The sequence below is a fragment of the Polistes fuscatus genome, unplaced genomic scaffold, assembly GCF_010416935.1.
Source record: "Polistes fuscatus isolate 324 unplaced genomic scaffold, CU_Pfus_HIC Scaffold40, whole genome shotgun sequence".
NCBI classification, from domain to species: Eukaryota; Metazoa; Arthropoda; class Insecta; order Hymenoptera; family Vespidae; genus Polistes; species Polistes fuscatus.
This window is the reverse complement of record NW_025113119.1, coordinates 276,919-298,530: the sequence shown is the minus strand read 5'-3', so window position 1 is coordinate 298,530 and position 21,612 is coordinate 276,919. Positions and strand designations below refer to the sequence as shown.

At 40.1% G+C, this 21,612-nt stretch overlaps 1 protein-coding gene and 1 pseudogene across 1 annotated transcript; both read right to left on the bottom strand.

The window, feature by feature from the left end:
• Positions 1-5,579: 5,579 nt before the first annotated feature.
• Positions 5,580-6,543, bottom strand: LOC122521577 (annotated as a pseudogene).
• A 7,389-nt stretch (positions 6,544-13,932) lies between these two features.
• LOC122521576 lies at positions 13,933-14,367 on the bottom strand. The gene has a single exon (XM_043642422.1). It carries the CDS (start codon positions 14,365-14,367, stop codon positions 13,933-13,935), a length of 435 nt encoding a protein of 144 aa, XP_043498357.1.
• Positions 14,368-21,612: the final 7,245 nt, after the last annotated feature.

Genomic DNA, 21,612 nt, shown 5'->3' with positions numbered 1-21,612 from the left:
ACAACTAAAAGAATACGTATTTATGTGAAATTTCAATTTGCGTTTTTAGCAAACAGCTGAATATATGTGTCAAGTTTATGGCACAATGAATATTCTCATGGAATACTATAAATGTTAAAAAATTGTGAAAAATCGGAGGGGGGCATACCTGATCATCCCCTAGTAAGATATGTATACCAAATTTCGAGTAGTATATTAAGTGCGCACAATCTCAGTTAGTAGTTTACTACTTATTACTTTTGAGATTGTGCTTACAGCATTAAAACTAAAACTATACAAACTAAGATAGTGAAATTTACTGGTTTAAGTAAAGCTAGTTTCTATTATTTGTATATTTTTTTAATATAAATATGTTTAATTGTCGGTATATTTTTAGAAAAATTTTGTTAAGTCTGAATTGACATTTAATAGATACTTAAAGAAATATTAAAAAATTTGAATTTATTATATTTATTTATTTCAATTTAAATAAATTTATATACCAGTCGAAAATATAAGATTAAATTTAAAAAAAACTCGCTTTGAAAGCGAGTCTGTATTAATGATTTTTTTTACTGTATACATATTTTTAATATTAATTAGGCATTTTTATAACAATATTTTTAACTTGAAATTAAATAAAAGTTAAAAAATATGTAAATACACAATAATATTTATATTTTATTTTTAAATTTTTTTCCAATATATTATGTGGTAAATTTAGTTCTTGCATTGTAGGTGTGGTTGCTATTTTTCTTCGTTACGAATAGTTCTCATTACATGCAAACGTTTTGAAACAGTAATTAAAGTACCACTTAACGCTTTAAAAAACTCTGAAATCGCTTGAAGTGAATTTTCATTGAGTAATTTTTGCAATTTTAAATTTTTTAATTTTTTTATCTATCTGAGATGTTCTTTGTCTTTCACTTTAAAATTACCCTTTTAGAAGCGTTTAAACAGAATATTAAAAAATTCAACCCGTTCAGACTGAATCTCTTTCAGCCATATAGATGTTATCGCTTAAGCTCGAAAGCTGTTAATGTAAACATTACCTAATTAATCTACAGATTAATTGATTTGCTCCGTTAACTTGCAGAATCAAGACTTTTTCATTATTTACCTAGTTAGTGTATCCATTAAAGAATATCTGCTCGTCGTAAAAAACAAAGTGCTATGTACTTAAAAAAAAAACAATCTTTCGATTAAACTGATAAGTAAGCATAATTTTTGTAAATGTTAATGAGGATAAGATCATATTTATTTTTTCTTTATAAATAACAAACACACACAAACTCATCCTAGAAACAATATAAAATTTTCGTCGCTTATATATACTCATTCTCTCCCCCATCATCTTTTTTTATTTCTTTACATTCTTAATCGAAGTTTCTTGATCATTCCCGATCATAAAAATTCGAGAATCTTCCTTACTTCCGGATCGAGAATATTAGGGTGGTTTTCATAGGACCACGCATGAAGCGATGTCGCATGATAAACAAAACACATTCGTACGCAACAAAAGAGTCATATAGTTTCTTAGCAATATTTTCTCACACATATAAACACTATTCCTTCTTTCATTTGACAAAATAAATTCAATATTCATACAAATTTATCATATGTTCTAAAAATTAATTTGGTTAATTTTAATAATATTTTATACTGTTTGATTCTTTCTATTATAGTTTTTTAATTGATTGATGTATAATTCTATCAAGTAATTTGTTAATTCTTTGATTGTGTTGATTGATTCTTTAGATGTCAAAAATAAATAAATAATATTATGGTAATTTAAGCGTACACAAACATTGCTGTTGTTCCAAAAGAAGTCTTATTATCGCTTTAACATAGTAGGAAAACTAGCATTACCTAGTAGATACTGTACAGACTATCTAAATAATTAGCAGATTACCGAGATAATTTGAGAAATTAAATAATTTTCGATATTCTAACGGATCGATCACTCTTGTTAATTTGCACATACCTAAGTAATATGCAAAATAACTGATTTCTGCACTTTAGTAGAAACATATACATTTCAAAAGATACTCGACTTTAGAGTCGAAACTTACTAGCAATGAAGCTGCTTCCTTGTATCATAGTAGCGAGTGGTAGGATTTAAGTATATCACGTAATTTACGTCTATACTTACATTTACGCAGCTCTTTTTATTCAGGAATTTTTTTTTACTCGAAAAATTATATCTTTAGTAGTGTTCTAGATCGTTTTCTATTTTTATCTGCTACGATCGAAAGTTCCGTCGTCGATGGCAATTGGCAGCTCTTTGTTAGTTTCCTAAGCCAATGAGCCTCGTGGGCGTCAGTATCACTATCCAATGAGGAACAAAGTTCACAAATCCTGAAAACTGATTCATTGTGGAAGGGGAATAACTGGTCAAGGAAGTGGAGGCTGAAATAGGTTTATAAAGAGGATCACGAAGCGAAGAGAGTTATTTTCGTTTGTACTATAGAATCTTACCTTTATGTTTTTCGTTAATAAGTCTGTATCTGCTTTAGGTTAAGTCAGTGTATTTCTTCTTAAGATTGATCGTTACCGTAAAAGAATAAATTTCAAGATAACCGGATTAAAGAGAAAATATTTTAGTAAAATTAGTTTTCTTTTCCTGCGACTAGATTCATTTTATTCTTATTGATAGAAAGTGTGTTAAAGAGCCAAATTCCACGAGCTACTACACAAAATGGTAAGAATCTTACTTTAATTCTTAATATGTTACGTACGGCGCTCTGTTCTTTCAGGACCCGCATATTTTTAGGTGCTATTTTGTGTATAATAACATCACTCAATTAAAAATTGATGCAATTATCACTAACAATAAGTTCATTTTCGTCTATTATCAAATAACAGTCAACTTTGACTTTCATTTTCTTTAATTCTATGCTCGTCACTTTGCTATTATTTTAGATTTTGGTGATAATTTATATGTTAATAATTCTTATTATAAATTATCATTAAAAAAACTAAAAATAATGTATTTTGAAAAGCTATTTTCCTTACAATTGAACCACGATTCTTTAAATAACAAAATGCTGTACAGCTTCATAAGTTACAATACAGAGCTACCCATTTAATTGCTACCATAACTGATTTATACGCTCTCGTAATATCGACATTAATTTTTTCTTCGCTAATCCTTTGTTAGGAGAATATACGAGACTTCGTTACTTTGATAACGTTACAAAAAAATTTTTTTTATTCATTAAATCATCGTTGAGTCTAAGAAACCTTAAAACGAGATATACGCGATATTTTAACATTGTGATAGAGTTCTAACCAATTTCCAACTTTAACTACCTTCTTACCTCCTCTATCGTCTATTGTCTATGAATTTTTTCTTATCAATTTAAGCATTTTTATTTCTTTTCAGCTTCTTTTTCCTTAACTTTTTCTTTCTTTGAAATCCCTACTCCGCTTAATAGTAGAGGACAATAGATCGCGTATGTGCTGCTCTGTTTTCAGAAACCCCTTTATTTTTTTGTTCTCTCTTTCGTTTTCCTTCAATATTTTTTGTTCAAATGAAGAAAACATGAAAAATGTGTTTTACATCTAAACAATTAATTAATAGAATTCCTGTATTTAATATAATAAATAACTGCAATGTGATCATCTTTTTTTCTACATTTGACATAACACGGAAATTTTTTATTTTTTTTATTTTTTTCAAATCGAAAAAACAAGGTAATTATATGAGTCATACTAGGTCGGAAAACCTAATTTTATGTTTTACTTTATAATATAAATTTATTAAAATTTTTTTTTTTAGTTCATTATCCTAATTAATAAATAGGACGTCTGTTTATTAATATATATTAATTTAACTGGTTTTTATCTTGTGCAGAAAATAAAATTTTTAAAATAGGTATCTTAGCAAATTTGGACGGGTTAGAAATTCTTTTGAACGTTATTTGATAACGTTCCAAAATCTATATATATAAAATAACGATCAAAAAGAATTTCTAACCCGTCCAAATTTCCTAAGACACCGATTTTAATAATTATATATTAATAAAATAAATATATAAATATATATATTTTTATAACTGTATAGAACTTTTACTAAACACCTAGAATCTGACGGATAATTATTCGTAAACCATTCAAGACGGCGATTTTTTTCGAACACGGTCCCGAGGAGGAAACTTCTAGTTGTTGCTTATGTTGTTTATATTGTTCATTTTAATAAAAAAAACTTTTTTATTATGGATATCACCCAATTTATAAGTGAATTCGCATTAATAAGGTGATTGCACACAGTGGGTACACCTCGCTTCTGAGAATATTTTTATTACGAAGAGAAGATTAAACACCAAGATTGCAATGTAAGGTAATATAAGAATACATTATTGATATTGATAAAGAATAATTTTAAAAGTAGTTAGATAATATTAAATAGATATTTCGCTTTCAATAATAAAGAACAGAATATAATACACAGGAGTTCTTAAGAAATGATAGAAAGTAGAAAAAATTAGTTAACTAATGAAAAAAACAATATGAACGAAAAATAAGTTTTTAGAATTATGCCCAAGATAATAAAGTAATGTAACTTAGCACTATTCCTACCGACACTTCACGTATACCTATTCCTACCGCGGCTGGTCAAATGACCGGTCTTTCACAACTTATATTTTTCAATATTGAATGCAGACCAATGGCCAGCTTACCAGTATAAAAATATATTTTCTTTTATTCAAGAGTACATAATCTACATTTTATTCGTTTTCGTCGCATTTTTTACAAATGGGCTTCTCAACTGTACATTTTCCGCATACGTACTTTTTACATTTTAGACAGATTTTGTTCGTCTTATTATCTTTACAATACCTTATCTGACATGTTTTCCGTTCACGAGAACCTGTACTTGTACTTGCGATGGGTATTGGTTGATTTTTTTTGCCGAGCTCTTGTTGGTATTCGATGGCAAATTCTTCTGCCAATTGAAATAGAAATTCCTGTCTTGTAATTTCTTCTCCCGTAGTTTCTTTATATAACACCCATGCATTTATCCCGGCTAAATCCCAGATATTAAAAAATACTTGCAAAGGCCATCTCCGAGATTTAGATTTTACCGAATAATTTCTGGCCATTTGGTCGGTCACATCTACGCCAAACTTGGTGCTATTATATAATTGAATTGTCTCCGGTGTTCGGGTGTCATTTTTTTCAATTTGTACGGAGTTGTGCATTGAACTGAGAATTAGAACTTTCTTTCTTGGTTTGGCTTTGTAAACTGTCAACATACAATTATTTGAGCGATAGAGTTTGGTTGAAAAAAGTGCCATGTCGTCATTTTTCAGTTTTGCCAGTCTTGGTAGCTCTTTTCTATTTGCTCTAATTGTCCCAACAATCGTAGTTTTTTTTGCTAAAAGTTTTGTTGCTAAAGGTAGGCTTGTAAAAAAGTTGTCCGTGGTTATATTTCTTCCATCTCCTACATACGGTTTTGCTAATTTCATAGTGACAAACTCTCCAAGAGGAACTGAGGGTTCTCTACTTTCATCTTTTCCCAAATATGGAAAGCCGTTTTTATATATTTGCTACGCACATCGGATGCTAACCAGAATTTTATACCAAATTTGTCCGGTTTATTGGGCTGTATTGAGTAAATCTACACCTTGCTTTCGTTGGAAACAATTGTTCGTCAACAGTAATATATGGTCCTGGTTTATAACAATTCTGACTGTTGTCAATAAACTTGTACCAAACTTCGAAATCATAGCAAATTTATCGGTTTGTAACCGTTGGTTTCGTTGATTTCTGTCGTCAAATCGAATAAATCTCATAATCTCCGTAAAGTCATGTCTACTCATAGTATTTGAGAAAAAAGGCGGGCCCCACTTTTTATTCCATAGAAGTGCTATATCTATATTCTTAGCCTCATATGCGCCGCGTGCATACAGAATTGCAAAAATGCATATAACTTTGCAGTAGATAGTTCCCATTTATATCCCAACACTCTAAATGCCTCTGCCTCTGTGCACTTTCTTATAAGTTCGATTATATTCTTATCAATTATCACAGAAAATGCCGTCCTAACTTCGCCTTTCATAATATTACGTTTAGTGTACCCAGTCGGGCCTGATGTTTCCCTAAAAATATTATGACCAGGTGCTCTTCCAGGATTAGACCCTATTTTTACTTCGTGCCAAACAGTTCCGTCCATCGCAATTTCGCTTACTTCTTCCTCATTCTCACTATCGGAACTAACTAAGAATCTCCTTCTCTTTCGTCGTCTACGTACGTTCGAAATATTCTCTTCGTTCTCATCGGTGTTCGAATCTGTTTCAAGTGGATCATAATTTTCCGTATTGTTATTTTCCATATCCAGAATTTCCTGATCATCTTCAGAACATTCTGCATCGATATCATTTATTCTCTCTAATAATACATCCGCACTCCTCAAACGTCTTGCCATTTTGGGGACAAATATTCTACAAAATAAAACTAAAATATGAAAATGTAAATCAAAATAGATAAAAAAAGAATAAAAGATAAAATGTGAAACTTACTGCGAAGTATTGTTAGTCTTGTTCACTATTTTGAAAATGGCACTTATAACACGTAAAACGATATAAAATATTACAAAATAATAATAAAAGACTGCCAAGTATGCTCTTTGTGACTTTCACGTTCGATGCACTCTGTTCGTGTCGCAAGACTATACTGATTTGAATTCGTGAGAAGACGTCTATACACTTCCTTCAGTTACAAGTTTATTTATTTTACGTCATAGTAGATGAGATGGCGTAGAACATTCGAGGATCTTGACCGTATCGGATACCAATCAAGCAAATAAACACCGCTAGCCCGATAGTCGAGTGAGAACTGTAAACACTTGGAAGTGCCGTAAACCATTTTCTGGAAGGCACTTATTGGATAAAATGTGTCATAACTACATTACCTTTCGTTTGTAACGACTTTATAGTTTTGGCATTAAGTCTTAGAGAGAAACTCTTACATAAATGTATAAATCGTACTACCGGTCAAATGACCGGTCGTGGTAGGTAAGACAGACTACAAATTTTTCTCGGAAAATAAACAATAGAAAAATAAGTGAATATTGAAAAATATATCATACATATATATGAGGAAAAGTGGTAAAGTTTAAAGGCGATTCACATACGTTGAATGTAGGAAATTCCAAATGAAAATTTAAAAACGGTCATTTGGTAGGAATAGTGTTAAAGAGGAGAACCGAGTCAGGATCTCGGACTCATTCGAGCTGTAGCGGACATGGTTCACTCGAACCGTTTCAATAGAACGTGGCCACTCAACGGGAGGCCTAGCAAGCCATGAAAGGCCGTGTCACCATAGGGCACTCTTTGCTAACTCTTCCGGTGCTACTCCTCGCGATACCAAATCGACAGGATTCTCCTTGCTCAGGACATGTGACCATGAGGCCGATGGTAGTTGAGTCTGAATAAGGGAGACACGGTTGGCTACAAAGGTTTCCAGTGGCACAGATGCTTACGAAGCCAAGTAAGCACAATCTGGCTATCTGACCAGGCAAAAATTGGGCGTTTCTGTAAGAAATCCAAACTCTTTAGGTGTTTAAGGTTTAGGCATAACGAGAAGAGCTGCTCCGCAAAGTTCCAAATTAGGAATACTCACAGTCTTTACAGGAGCTACCTTAGATTTTGAAGATAATAGTTACACCTGACACTTCCCATCACCCTTATCAATACGCAGGTATACCACCGCGGCGTACGCACGTGAAGACGCATCAGAGAAGCTATGAATCTGGTAGTAAGAGTTCGAAGTACCACCTTACCAGCGCCCTACGGATAAACTCGGCAAGGTAACCAAACCTTGCCAATATTCATACCAACGCTAACGAAGCTCCGACGGTAAGGGTGAGTCCCAATCACACTTCAAAAGCCACATATCTTGCATTAATATTTTGACAACAACCGTAACCGGGGAGAGCCATCCTAATGGATCGAATAAGCGAGCGATATTCGACAAAACGGATCTTTTGGTGTGGGCGGCAGCTAAGTCTGCTACGCTAGCCACATCGAACCTAAATTCGTCCTGTTCCGGGACCCATCGAACCCCTAAGTTTTGACAGGTCTGATCACCTTCTATGTGTTTCTCCACGCCCGGTCGTGCAGAATCTGGAAGAACCTCTATAGAATTAGCCGCTTACTTATCTAATGGTGCCAGCAGAATCTAATAACTTGACCAGTTCATCCCTCTTTCTAACCGCCGTCGGTATCATCCGCACCGACAAAAGTGTCGTCGACATACGTCTCCGACTCCAAACACCGAGACCCCAATGATACCGCGAACCTTCCTCCGTACCAACTGCGACAGAGTACGAATCGCCAGGTAGGAAGAGCAAGCGTGCCATAGTGACAGTTTTAAAACGAAATTCCACCGGTTCCGATGCTAAAGCGTCGGGCGACCAGATAATCCGCGGGTAGTCCTGATTTCCGGCTCCACTCGAATCTGACGAAACATACCTACGCCAATTGAGCAAGATTAAGAAAGATCGCTCTGAATGGAGGGCCTGTAAGTAAAAAGGAATTTAGCGAGTGTCCGTTCCCTCGTACGCCGAGACGCATCGAATACCCCCCTAGTTTCGCCACCTGGATTCATCCTGCTGCACCACGGCATGGTGAGGTAAGTACCATTCTCTCAGCGCAGGACCACCGACCTCGGGACTCGTGACATGTGGCCTAGCTCCTCGTACACCCTCATCAAGTCACGGTACGCCTGAGCCAATCGTGATCCCGTGCAAACTACGGTGCAAACAAGCAAGAGAGCTAAGGGCCATCCGTCTTGTCTCTGCGACCACTGGGGGAAGCTCCTGCTTCAGCGGTAGCCGCACCACGTACCGACCCTCCAATCCCTCCCGAGCGTTTCCTGAAAAATTAACTCACATTTCTCCTCTCTGGTTTTATTCTCTTAGGTGCATCGACACCTCCTCCAGCTCCCAAAACTGCTGCAAAATGTGATTCAACTCCTCCTAGACGAACAGTGCAAAACCAGCGAAGAAAAGGTAGTCGCTGTCGCCTCCGCCCGCCGTGCAGCTCCTCCATCCACACGTCCGGAGATGATCCACCCAAGCGCCGTATCCTGCGCGATGAGCTGCGACGTCGAGGATCTTCTTAACCCCGGCCGGAGTAATTGGCCGTAAACATCGGCACCTAAAATTACATCTATCGCTTCGAGACGACAAACTCGGATCAGCTAACGAATGTCCTTGAACAGGTCTCCGCCAACCCTGGAAGTATAATTGACAGACGGAAGCAGAGAAGTTAGTTTTGGTAACACCAGAGCGTCCACCTCGACCTGGAAGGTATCGACGCCGACCGGATAGTAACTCGTACCCCCGACCGGGCCGTACGCGTCTCCTGCCCCAAGTCCTGAAAGAGGCACATAAGTACGCCGCTTAGACAATCCGAGTAACTGCGTGATCGTTTCGGAAACAAAGGAAACCTCCGATCCCTGATCCAGAAGCGCTCGTGCCCATGTTCCCTTCCCCTTAGTACCTGCTACCCAAACTCGTGCAGTAGCAAGCAGAATACTCCTAAGCTAACCAAGGACGTAGCCGCATGCAAACTCACTGGCGGCGCACCAGTCCCCATTAATTCCCGAACCTCCCGCCACCGTTCTGGAAACGAGTTTCTGCATTCCTACTCTACTGGGCGTATGGATAAGCGTATGGTGCTTGCCCTTGCACGCGGAAAAGCGCCCCCTAGAGGGAAAGACTTCCCTGAATGCATCCTGAGACAATTGGCACACAAGGCCAAACGCCCAACCTCTCGTATCCGCTCCGGTAAACGCCATTGACCTGCACCGTAAACCCCAGCCACCTGGTGTGGATCAACACAAAGTGGACACTGGACACCACTTCCAAACCCCTTAGTCGTGATCCCGAAACCATCGAATGGTGAACCTTGCGCAAGAGACCTGATCTAGGGGGGATACCCTTTTTTCCCCTCGGTTTTCCCCCTGCATTTCACAATCCCGCGCCCTCTTCTCGAGAAATCCGATCAATTCCGCGAACGTGGGCATAAAGCAGGGCCCAGGGGCGCCTCTCCTTCCTGACTCCGATCCTGAAGCTGTGCTCAACCCCTCCATCGAGATGAGTTCCGCATTCCACGACTTACGCGTGTCCACATCCAATCGATAACCATCAAGAACATAAAGTACGCTATCCCAATTTTCTAACGGCCAACCCGCATAAGCCCACTCCCTACCACTCGATCAAGGGGAATCATCCCATAAGGTGGTGAGCTAGGCATGAGCTCTTAGCCTTTGGCAGCTACAGACTCGAATAAACTGATTTGATCAACCGATTCTGCCTAAGACCCATACCTGCGACCAGGTAACACCAATGTTAAGCCGGACCCCCATGGAGGCATTGATGGTGTGCGTGCCGCACAAATAGTCGACTAAGTGCGAGTGTTTGAGGCAGACTGGCGGTGTTTCCCGATCAAAAGCTAGATGAGAACGTGTCAACCGGCCTCCCACCCGTAAGAGACCATCCCCCTCACTCACGAAGGGGTTCCAATGTGCTAAGCCGATTACCTTTCGGCAATCTCTTCCTGCTTTCAAGAGTCCGATCTCTGTCGAAAAGGCGGTTGCCTGGGCTAGGCGAATGACCAGTATTCGTGCGTCGGAAATCTCAGCACTGGTCAAAAATGAGACGAAGACCCTACCCCTAGTGAGCGGCCGCTCCGCAACCGAACGACGGGTCGCCTGCAATAAGCGCAAATCGAAGAAGCTTGGTTAAATAGGGAGAACCGAGTCAGGATCTCGGACTCATTCGAGCTGTAGCGGACGTGGTTCACTCGAACCGTTTCAATAGAACGTGGCCACTGGACGGGAGGCCCAGCCAGCATGAAGGGCCGTGCCACCATAGGGCACTCTTGGCTAACTCTTCCGGTGCGACTCCTCGCGAAGCCAAATCGGCAGGTTCTCCTTGCTCGGGACATGTGACCATGAGGCTGATGGTAGTTGAGTCTGAATAAGGGAGACACGGTTGGCTACAAAGGTTTTCCAGTGGAATGGATGCTTACGAAGCCCAAGTAGCACAATCTGGATTCTGACAAGGCAAAAAATTGGGCGTTTCTGTAAGAAATCCAAACTCGTAAGGTGACGGATAAGCTTAACGAGAGAGCTGCCGCAAGTTCAAATTAGGAATACTCCAGTCTTTGTAACGGAGGCTACCTTAGATTTTGAAGCTAATAGCGACCCTGACACCTTCCCATCACCTTAATCATACGCAGTATACCACCCCGGGCGGCGTACGCACGCGAGGACGCATCAGAGAAGCCATGAATCTGGTAGTAAGAGTTCGAAGTACCACCTTACCAGCGCCCTACGGATAAACTCGGCAAGGTAACCAAACCTTGCCAATATTCATACCAACGCTCACGAAGCTCCGACGGTAAGGGGGAGTCCCAATCACTCTTCAAAAGCCACATATCTTGCATTATATTTTGACAAAACCGTAACCGGGGAGAGCCATCCTAATGGATCGAATAAGCGAGCGATATTCGACAAAACGGATCTTTTGGTGTGGGCGGCAGCTAAGTCTGCTACGCTAGCCACATCGAACCTAAATTCGTCCTGTTCCGGGACCCATCGAACCCCTAACGTTTTGACAGTCTGATCACCTTCCTATGTGTTTCTCCACGCCCCGTCGTGCAGAATCTGGAAGAAACCTCTATAGAATTAGCCGCCACTTATCTAACTGGATGCCAGCAGAATCTAATAACTTGACCAGTTCATCCCTCTTTCTAACCGCCGTCGGTATGTCATCCGCACCGACAAATGTCGTCGACATACGTCTCCGACTCCAAACACCGAGACCCCAATGAATACCGCGAACCTTCCTCCCGTACCAACTGCGACAGAGTACGAATCGCCAGGTAGGAGAGCAAGCTGTGCCATAAGTGACAGTTTTAAACGAAATTCCACCGGTTCCGATGCTGCGTCGGGCGACCAGATAATCCGCTGGTAGTCCTGATGTTCCGGCTCCACTCGAATCTGACGAAATCTTTACAATGTCAGCCGTGAACGCCACTCGGTACCTACGCCAATTGAGCAGATTAAAGAAAGATCGCTCTGGAATGGAGGGCCTGTAAGTAAAAAGGAATTTAGCGAGTGTCCGTTCCTCGTACGCCGAGAGGCATCGAATACCACCCTTAGTTTCCACCTGGATTCATCCTGCTGCACCACGGCATGGTGAGGTAAGTACCATGTCTCTCAGCGCAGGACCACCGACCTCGGGACTCGTGAACATGTGGCCTAGCTCCTCGTACACCCTCATGAAGTCACGGTACGCCTGAGCCAATCGTGAATCCCGTGCAAACTACGGTGCAAACAAGCAGAGAGCTAAGGGCCATCCGTCTTGTCTCTGCGACCACTGGGGGAAGCTCCTGCTTCAGCGGTAGCCGCACCACGTACCGACCTCTCCAATCCCTCCGATGCGTTTCCTGAAAAATTAACTCACATTTCTCCTCCTCTGGTTTTATTCTCTTAGGTGCATCCGACACCTCCTCCAGCTCCCAAAACTGCTGCAAAATGTGATTCAACTCCTCCTGAGACGAACAGTGCAAAAGCGAAGAAGAGGTAGTCGCTGTCGCCTCCGCCCGCCGTGCAGCTCCTCCATCCACGTCCGGAGATGATCCACCCAAGCGCCGTATCCTGCGCGATGAGCTGCGACGTCGAGGATCTTCTTAACCCCGGCCGGAGTAATTGGCCGTAAACATCGGCACCTAAAATTACATCTATCTCTTCGAGACGACAAACTCAGGATCAGCTAACGGAATGTCCTTGAACAGGTCTCCGCCAACCCTGGAAGTATAATTGACAGACGGAAGCAGAGAAGTTAGTTTTGGTAACACCAGAGCGTCCACCTCGACCTGGAAGGTGGTATCGACGCCGACCGGATAGTAACTCGTACCCCGACCGGGCCGTACCCGCGTCTCCTGCCCCAAGTCCTGAAAGAGGCACATAAGTACGCCGCTTAGGCAATCCGAGTAACTGCGTGATCGTTTCGGAAACAAAGGAAACCTCCGATCCCTGATCCAGAAGCGCTCGTGCCCATGTTCCCTTCCCCTTAGTACCTGCTACCCAAACTCGTGCAGTAGCAAGCAGAATACTCCTAACGCTAACCAAGGACGTAGCCGCATGCAAACTCACTGGCGGCGCACCAGTCCCATTAATTCCCGAACCTCCCGCCACCGTTCTGGAAACGAGTTTCTGCATTCCTACTCTACTGGGCGTATGGATAAGCGTATGGTGCTTGCCCTTGCACGCGGAAAAGCGCCCCCGAGGGACAAGACTTCCCTGAATGCATCCTGAGACAATTGGCACACAAGGCAAACGCCCAACCTCTCGTATCCGCTCCGGTAACGCCATTGACCTGCACCGATAAACCCAGCCACCTGGTGTGGATCAACACAAAGTGGACACTGGACACCACTTCCAAACCCCTTAGTCGTGATCCCGAAACCATCGAATGGGAACCTTGCGCAAGAGACCTGATCTAGGGGGGACTACCCTTTTTTCCCCTCGGTTTTCCCCCTGCATTTCACAATCCCGCGCCCTCTTCTCGAGAAATCCGATCAATTCCGCGAACGTGGGCATAAAGCAGGGCCCAGGGGCGCCTCTCCTTCCTGACTCCGATCCTGAAGCTGTGCTCAACCCCTCCATCGAGATGAGTTCCGCATTCCACGACTTACGCGTGTCCACATCCAATCGAGTAACCATCAAGAAATAAAGTACGCTATCCCAATTTTCTAACGGCCAACCCGCATTCTTCAGAGACCTAACTATACACTGCATCCTATCAAGGAGTGAACGCAGCTCCGCGATGGACTACCTCTTAAGACGCGGAAGATCCAACAATGCCTGAAGTTTTTTAAACAGAAGGAGTATCGGATTAAAATATCGTGCCTTTAACGCCTCCCAAGTGCTAGTCTAATTCCCAGTGCTAGTCGACACATCTTTAATCAATCCTGCAGCCTCACCGACTAGGCACGATTTCAAATATCGCAACTTGGTGGTATCGTCCAGTCGCAAGGCATCGTGCATCATGGACCTGAAACTGTAAAAAAAGTTCTCCCAATCCTCCTCATCGCCCGAAAACTTCGGCAGAGACATCTTTGGGAGCTGCGAATAACTCGGATCTAATCCGGACCCCTGGGGGTGGGAAGATTCCCTTGTGAAGGTAGGCGCCTCTGATTGGACAAGCTGTCGACGCAACGCTACGAACGCGTGGAAGGCTTCATCATATGCCTCACGGATTTTCTTAATTTCATCCTCTATCATATACGGGTCGCTGAGGGCGTCCGGCCTGAACTGCGATCTCTTCGTGGGTCTGCCGCACCGCCGCAAATACCGTAGCCAACGCATCTATTCCCGGCTGAATCAGATCGACCTCCAGGGACGCAAGCGGTCTAGCCACTAACCGACGATGGATACTCTTAAGCTCGGCGAGACGCGTCCTCTGCAGGGCGACCAACTTGATCAAAGCAGCAGGAGGCATGATGAGCGAATCTAAAAACGTAAAATGGAATTACTAAATGTAACGACAACTAGAACACGGAGGGCTGCTGTCTTGTCCCCACTCTTGCTCTCCGAAACGGTAGACGAAGGAGAGGGGAAAGAGAAGATCGCGCGTGCTAGAAGACCCGGATCTTTAACCCGTAACCAAGGAAACGCGGCGCTATGACGCCCCACCGTGGACCAACTCTCAGAGCCCCTACTACTCGCTGTTCGCGTCCCCACTAACGGGCCTAACGCTCAGCCTAAGTCTCAAACCGGAAGAAGGAACCCGTGCGGCTGGAAGTGAAGCGCTAGCTAAGTGGGGGTAAGCCGTGCGGCTAGAAGTGAAGACCCAACACGTGGCACGTCTCGAATCCAAACGCACCACGCGATCCTCACGGACAAAGAACGTTGACGCAAACTCAGACAAAGCCACAAAGAAGTCCACAACAAAGAACCGAGGAACAAAGACGCAAGCGTTTTCCGATTTACGAATTTATCAATCCAACCTATCACTCATTCCTCACCCGGGGCACCAATGTTTCTAGAATTTATATAGGTGACCAGAAAATGGTCGAATATCTCCCAATGAGATATTTCTTTCTCTCAATTCCGTGAGAGTTTTTATGCCGAGGCAAGTAGCTTTGTGCCGCGTAAAAGTGTTTTGTTCATTTATCTATCCTGTCCTATCTCACTCATTCCAGCGTTAAACTGTTTAGTAGAACTCATTGGGAGATATTCGACCATTTTCTGGTCACCTATATAAATGCTAGAAACAGTAGCTTTGAAATTAGTCGAAATATATACAGGCCATGGGAGAAATATAATAACTGACAATTTTTTAACAAGCGAGTCATTAGCAAATGAACTTTTTACAAAAAAAACTACCCTTGTTGGAACTATTAGCAGAAATAAAAGAGAGCTACCAAAATTAGCGAGACAGGCAAAGGATAGTATGACACGCTTCTCAACAAAATTATACAAATCGAATGATTTTATTCTTTCAATTTATAAAGCTAAACAGAATAAAAAAGTATTGATACTTAGTTCAATGCATTCATCCGTTCAAATTGAAAAAAGTGACACCTGTATACCAGAGACAATTAGATTTTACAATAAAACAAAATTCGGTGTAGATGTAGCCGATCAAATGGCCAGAATACATAGTGTAAAATCTAAATGTCAAAGATGGCCTTTACAGGTATTTTTCAATATCTTAGATTTAGCCGGAATAAATGCTTGGGTTTTATAAAAAAACAGCGGGAGAAGAAATATCGAGACAAGAATTTTTATTTCAATTGGCAGAAGAGCTCGGGACTGAATATCAGAAGGATCTTGTCAAATAAGATACTGTAAAGTCAATAAGACTAACAAAATTTGTATAAAATGTAAAAAATACGTATGTTGAAAGTGTGCAATACAAAATGCTGTAATTTGTAAAAAATGTACTGAAAATGCATAAATAAAACTTTCTAAATAGAAAAGCGAGGAGCGCGTTTTTATTGTAGCACCAGAAAAATATTTTGTTTACTATCCAATTGGCTATAATCTCTTTCTATATTAAAATACTTATGTTTTTTTGAAGCGTTCATTTAACCGCTCATGGTAGAATTAGGTATACATAAAATGTCGGTAGGTTTAGTGTTAAGACATATCACAAGAGAGACAAAAAAACTGGTACAGCGGTGGGATTGCCAAAACGAGGACCTTTTGCTTTATTTGCTTGTTGAATTCTCAGTGTGAGTTACCATCAATTTTTATTTTTTTTTTTCATTCCTAAAATATAACTCCAAAATGTCTCAAGAGCAACGACGCGTTAGACCCGATACACCAATTACAGACGAGGAAATTATGGGTTACACGGGCGTGGCTACGGAAAAAGATCTATTAATACAAAAGAAAATGGACGAGATAGTGGCTTTCCAAGAACAATTAGGTAAAATCCAGTTAGAAACATACAGGAGACAAGAGGAATTGGATAAAAAAGAATGCGAATTAGAAATTTAAAGAAGGGATTTAGAGCGTGAGAAACGTAGAACTTAGGAGATCATTGGGCGCAGACTTTTCGGGTTTTCGAGGGTTCGAACGAGCAGGGACTCCGGTGGGCTCATTTGTCACTGTATCCCGAACGCCCGATATATCCTGTCCTAGTTCTCCACAGCCACACCCCAGACGAAAAACACAATCTTGCAACATGAATAATAATAATGAAGATTTAAAAACAGAAATCGAGCAATTAAGACGGGAGCTGAAAGTGATGAGGAGAATAGCTCCATTTGCCCCTCAACCACCATCTCCATTACCACGTACCACGCATAGTACAATTAAACTACGCGAGATAACAGAAAATATACCTAAATTTGACGGACACAACATATCTGTGTCACAGTTCGCTTGATCTTGCAGAAGGGCGCTGGACTCGTTACCAATCGACTATACTAACGAGACCGAGACGTCACTAACTACTATAATTTCTAAATTTAGCGGACATGCATACGTGGTTATTGAAAATTTAAAAATTACAAGGGTGGAGCAATTAATCGAAAGAATAAAGGACGCGTTCTTACCACTCAACAGTTCAAATTATTAGGGGACAGTTGGCCATCGAGTATAAAAAAACGGGAGAACATGCCTTAGATTATTTTAGTCGCATTAGGGATTTAACTTAGTCTATCATAGATGAGGAATCTGAACAGGCTGGGCGCCTGGAAATAACAGCCGAACGAAAGATCGAGGAAGAAGGGTTAAATGCCTTCATACGCGGTCTTCCTAGTGACTATCGTACCGCAATGCGGTTCGAGAAATTCGTGGACTTTAACTCGGCATTGATTTGTTTGCTAAGAATAGACAAGCAAATTCAGGAGGACGCGAAAAGGATAGTGTCCCCAACAATTAAGAATCGAGTCGCAAATATCAAACCTATAAATAAGGTAAGATATTGCGAGTTTTGTAAAAAGACAGGGTCATTTGGAAGAATCTTGTTGGGAAAAGATAGGCTAACATTTTTCGAAACCATCGGGCAGAAAATCTCCGAATCGCCCGAAATCACCACCAAATACTAAGAAGCAACGAACTAAGCAGTGTCGGTACTGCAGGAGAGGTCATTCGATTCTCGAATGTAGAAATCTAAAATACAAAATAGAAAAAAAATTCGGGAAACGCAACGGAGGGTGCGACGCAAGACGCGCGTCGCTCCCCTTCACCGATACTGCGTCCAAATAGCCCAAGTTCGATGCCGGGAACGTCGAAATTAAACAAATAAATATAAACCTACTTTCAGGGCTCCTTGTGTCACGGGTACTTCTCGACATTTAGTTGGGACCGTGACATTTATGATTGACACAGGCGCGGATATTAACTTGATTAAGACTAACATATTACGGAAAAATACTTTGGTAAACAAGACGGAAATATAGTACAGTTGACTGGCATTTCTCCTGACCGGCAAAGCACTTTAGGTTTTGCCAAAATTTGTATATTCGGAGAACTAATTAAATTTCACTTGGTAAAAGAAGACTTTCCTATTAAAGCAAATGGGATTTTGGGGGACGAGTTCTTACGGTCGAATTCTGCTATCATTGATTACGTGGGTGAACGTCTTAAAATACGGAATAAAGAGATTCCGTTTGCCGTCAATAATAGCGTTTGCATTCCGGCGAGAACTTCCAAATTTTGCTACTGTCACGTAATAAACACCGGAATACAGGAGGTGTATATTCCTCGTTTACGACTCCCATCTGGAGTTTATGCCGGTGAAGCTTTAGTAACGAATAAAAACGGAAAGGCTTACTTTAAAATAACAAACACAACTTTGGGGTCAGTTTCCTTTGAAATTCCAAATTTAAAATTATTTGACTATAATGTTGGAACTGTTCCGAATTCAATGTCAAATCCTAAATCCGAAGTAGAAGACTCTGATGAATCCCTGTACTTACACACGTTATACACAATTTTCACATCCACTTCCACAGACTCAACCTCAAAGAGAGATACTCCAAAGCCTTTATTAACCTCAGTATCCTCTCGGGCAGATACCATCAAAACCCTCCTCCGTCTTGAACATTTGAATTCGGAGTAGGCAGCCTCTGTTTCAAAATTGATAGCGGCGAATGCCAATATCTTCCACCTTCCTAATGAACCTATTGGTAGCACGGACATTTTGCAACATAGAATCACTACGAGTGACAATGTTCCTGTTCATACCAGGCAGTACAGATTTCCTCCGGTTCACAAGGAAGAAGTGAGGAAAAGACTTCGGAATTGCTTAAAGATGATATAATTAGGCCATCTCTTTCGCCATATAACTCTCCGATATGGATTGTACCAAAAAATCGGATTCAAAGGGTAATCCCAGGTGGCGAATGGTAATAGTCTACCGAAACAATTTAATTAGTTCACTGCAACAATTTGATTATTTCGAACATCATTTCTTAATTTCTACACTGATAAAAGTTTTCTACGTTGTAAACGAGTTTTCAATATTTGTTTCTTAATTCTACAATATAAAAGTTTCTACATTTGCTACTATCCGTGTTCGTATTGTGAGTTTATACGGTGCATAACCTTGTGCTGTTTCTTGTTAAAGTTACTTAAGTATATACTGTTATTTTACCTAAAGTTTTTTTGGAATTGTTCTTAATCAAATAATTGAACTCCTTTTCGCACCTGATTCCTTGTACCTATCTTCAAAACTAAGCGCTAGCATAATTGGAATTAAGGAGCTCCAGAAATCACAGGGGACCACATTCCGAGGATTCCTTAAAATCATCGAGCAATTTTAACATCAAGGGCAGCGCCAAGGTAAGTAAAGATTGTACTTATTTTGGGATAGAGGTTCCTCTTGCCCAGATCCCGAGTAAAGTACCCTTTACGGACTGACTCAAAAGGGCACTCTTCTGAACCGAGTAAAGTTATAAGAGGGAAATTGATAAACATTTTAGGCGAAAAGATTCAGATTGGGTTTTGTGAATTTTTCAGAGAAGTTGAGGAGCTGTGTAAAAGAATGAGGACGAAGGTAAATGGGAGGGAAGTCGAAGACGAATACGAGTACATTTAGTTACTTATAGTTATAGATAGTTTGATTTTAAGTTTGTAAATAAATATTGGTAGAGGAGGGGTGAGTAGAATAAACCAAAAATGTGAGAATATAAGTAAGTAATGTTACGACATTGTAAGAAGCTTTGTAAATTTTGCCATAAGAACCTGATTATATATGTATGTAAGACAATTACTTATTAAGGTTAACTGTTGATGATAATAATAAAACGAAATGTGTTTCTCTGTAAATAGAGGTCAAAATTTATAAATTACTTACACTGATTATTTATAATATTGTAGGACAGGTATGGAGATAGCGATAAAGTTAATTATAGGTTTTGTTAGTGAGTATATTGTAGAACTATCAGTATGGCCAAAAGAACGGATAAGTATTTATTAAAAATCAAAGAATTATAAAATCAAAAAACGTTTTAAAGGCTAGTAAAGTAGAATAACGTCCTAACGACTAGTAAAAATAATGTCTTAAACAGCTAGTAAAATAACGTCTTAAAGTGCTAGTAAAATAACGTCTTAAACGTTTTTTCGTCTGGACGATCGGCTTACGACTAACTCTCTTGTCTTTCTTTTCTTTTTTCTATATTTTTGTCGCAACGGCTTGTCCGCGTTATTTCGCGCGCAAATCACACACACACAGACATACATTCATAGTTATCCTATACAAACGAACCGCTACACTGCATGTGCTGTTGCTTATCGGCTGCGGACCGACAAAAAGACAGTTTTAAATTTCGTCTCCACAATATGTACACTCTTACCTGTAAATAAAGAAACGACAGTTAAAGTCTATTATTGTCACTTTTTATTCACACTAATTTAATTTACTTTTGTAATATATTTGTTATTCTTATATAATTTATTCATCTATGTTGCTTCTACACACATTTGCTTGATTCCCCAATCCTTCTTTCTCCTCTCTCTGTCTCATTGTCTATCTTCAAATACTCTTATCATTATATTTATCACCTCCTCTAATGTAAGTTAATTAAAGAGCTCGCGGATCATGTGAAGCGCGGCAAATTTGACTTAAAGAAATAGCCCAAGTGTGACATCAATCCAAATCTCTTATTTAATCTTGTTTTATTTTTGATGCAAATTTCGCAGTTTTTGCATATCAATTTTATATTAATCGATATATTTGGTGCCGTATAAAATGGTTTCATTTTTGCTTCTAATTGGTTCATCCAATATGGCAAAATTCTTCATGGGTTTTTTTTATTATATTTACTATATTCTTCACTTAGGGCTATTTATTACGTTTCTTTTTATCTTGTTTATAATAAATATTATTTTCATGATAAGATATTCTTATCTTTTTCTAATTTATTTACTAAGATTCTTTGGAAAATTGATGGAGCTGTTTTCAATCCAAACGATAAAACCGTCCATTGGTAATGACCTTCTTGTGTCACAAACCCAGTTTTTATCTATCTCGAACACTCAATGGTATGGACCAGAAGGCTGAATTTATATCGAGTGTTGTGAAGAACTTGCAATCTACAGTCTTTACCATTAGATCTTCAATTATGGGAAACGGTTGAAATTGAGGCATTATCAGTTTATTCAGATCTCTAAAATCACGCACAGTCTACTCTTCTTCCTTCCTCTCTTTTATAAGCTAATGTGACTGGCGCTGCAAAAGGGCCGAAAAATTCTTCAATAAACTGACGTTGTAATAAATTATTTACTTGGCCTTCAATTTCCGCTCTGTCCTCTAGTGAACATCTGTATGGTCTCTTTGAACAATACTTGTTTGTTTGCAGGTCTATAAATGCTTCGTAATTTTTGACGTTACTAATTGTACGATCGGAATCGATCATAACCAAAAATCCATAGTAACTAAAAATCGATAGTTACTATGCGCCCACTAAATCGATAGAGAGTATGAGTACAACGGAACCACTGCAGGGTCCCTGGTTCGTATGTCAGTGGAAGAGTGATGGACCGGCTCGCGTCAATGTACTGCGAGTTGGTCAAGATTGAAAAAACATGCCGAGGAACACCAGCTCCTCCGTCAAGGCAAGCATAGCTGTCTTGAGGGAGGCGCTGGACGTTGTT

Coding starts and splice junctions, on each gene's coding strand:
- LOC122521576 (XM_043642422.1), bottom strand. CDS start 14,367: ATGCGTTGGCTACGGTATTTGCGGCGGTGCGGCAGACCCACGAAGAGA.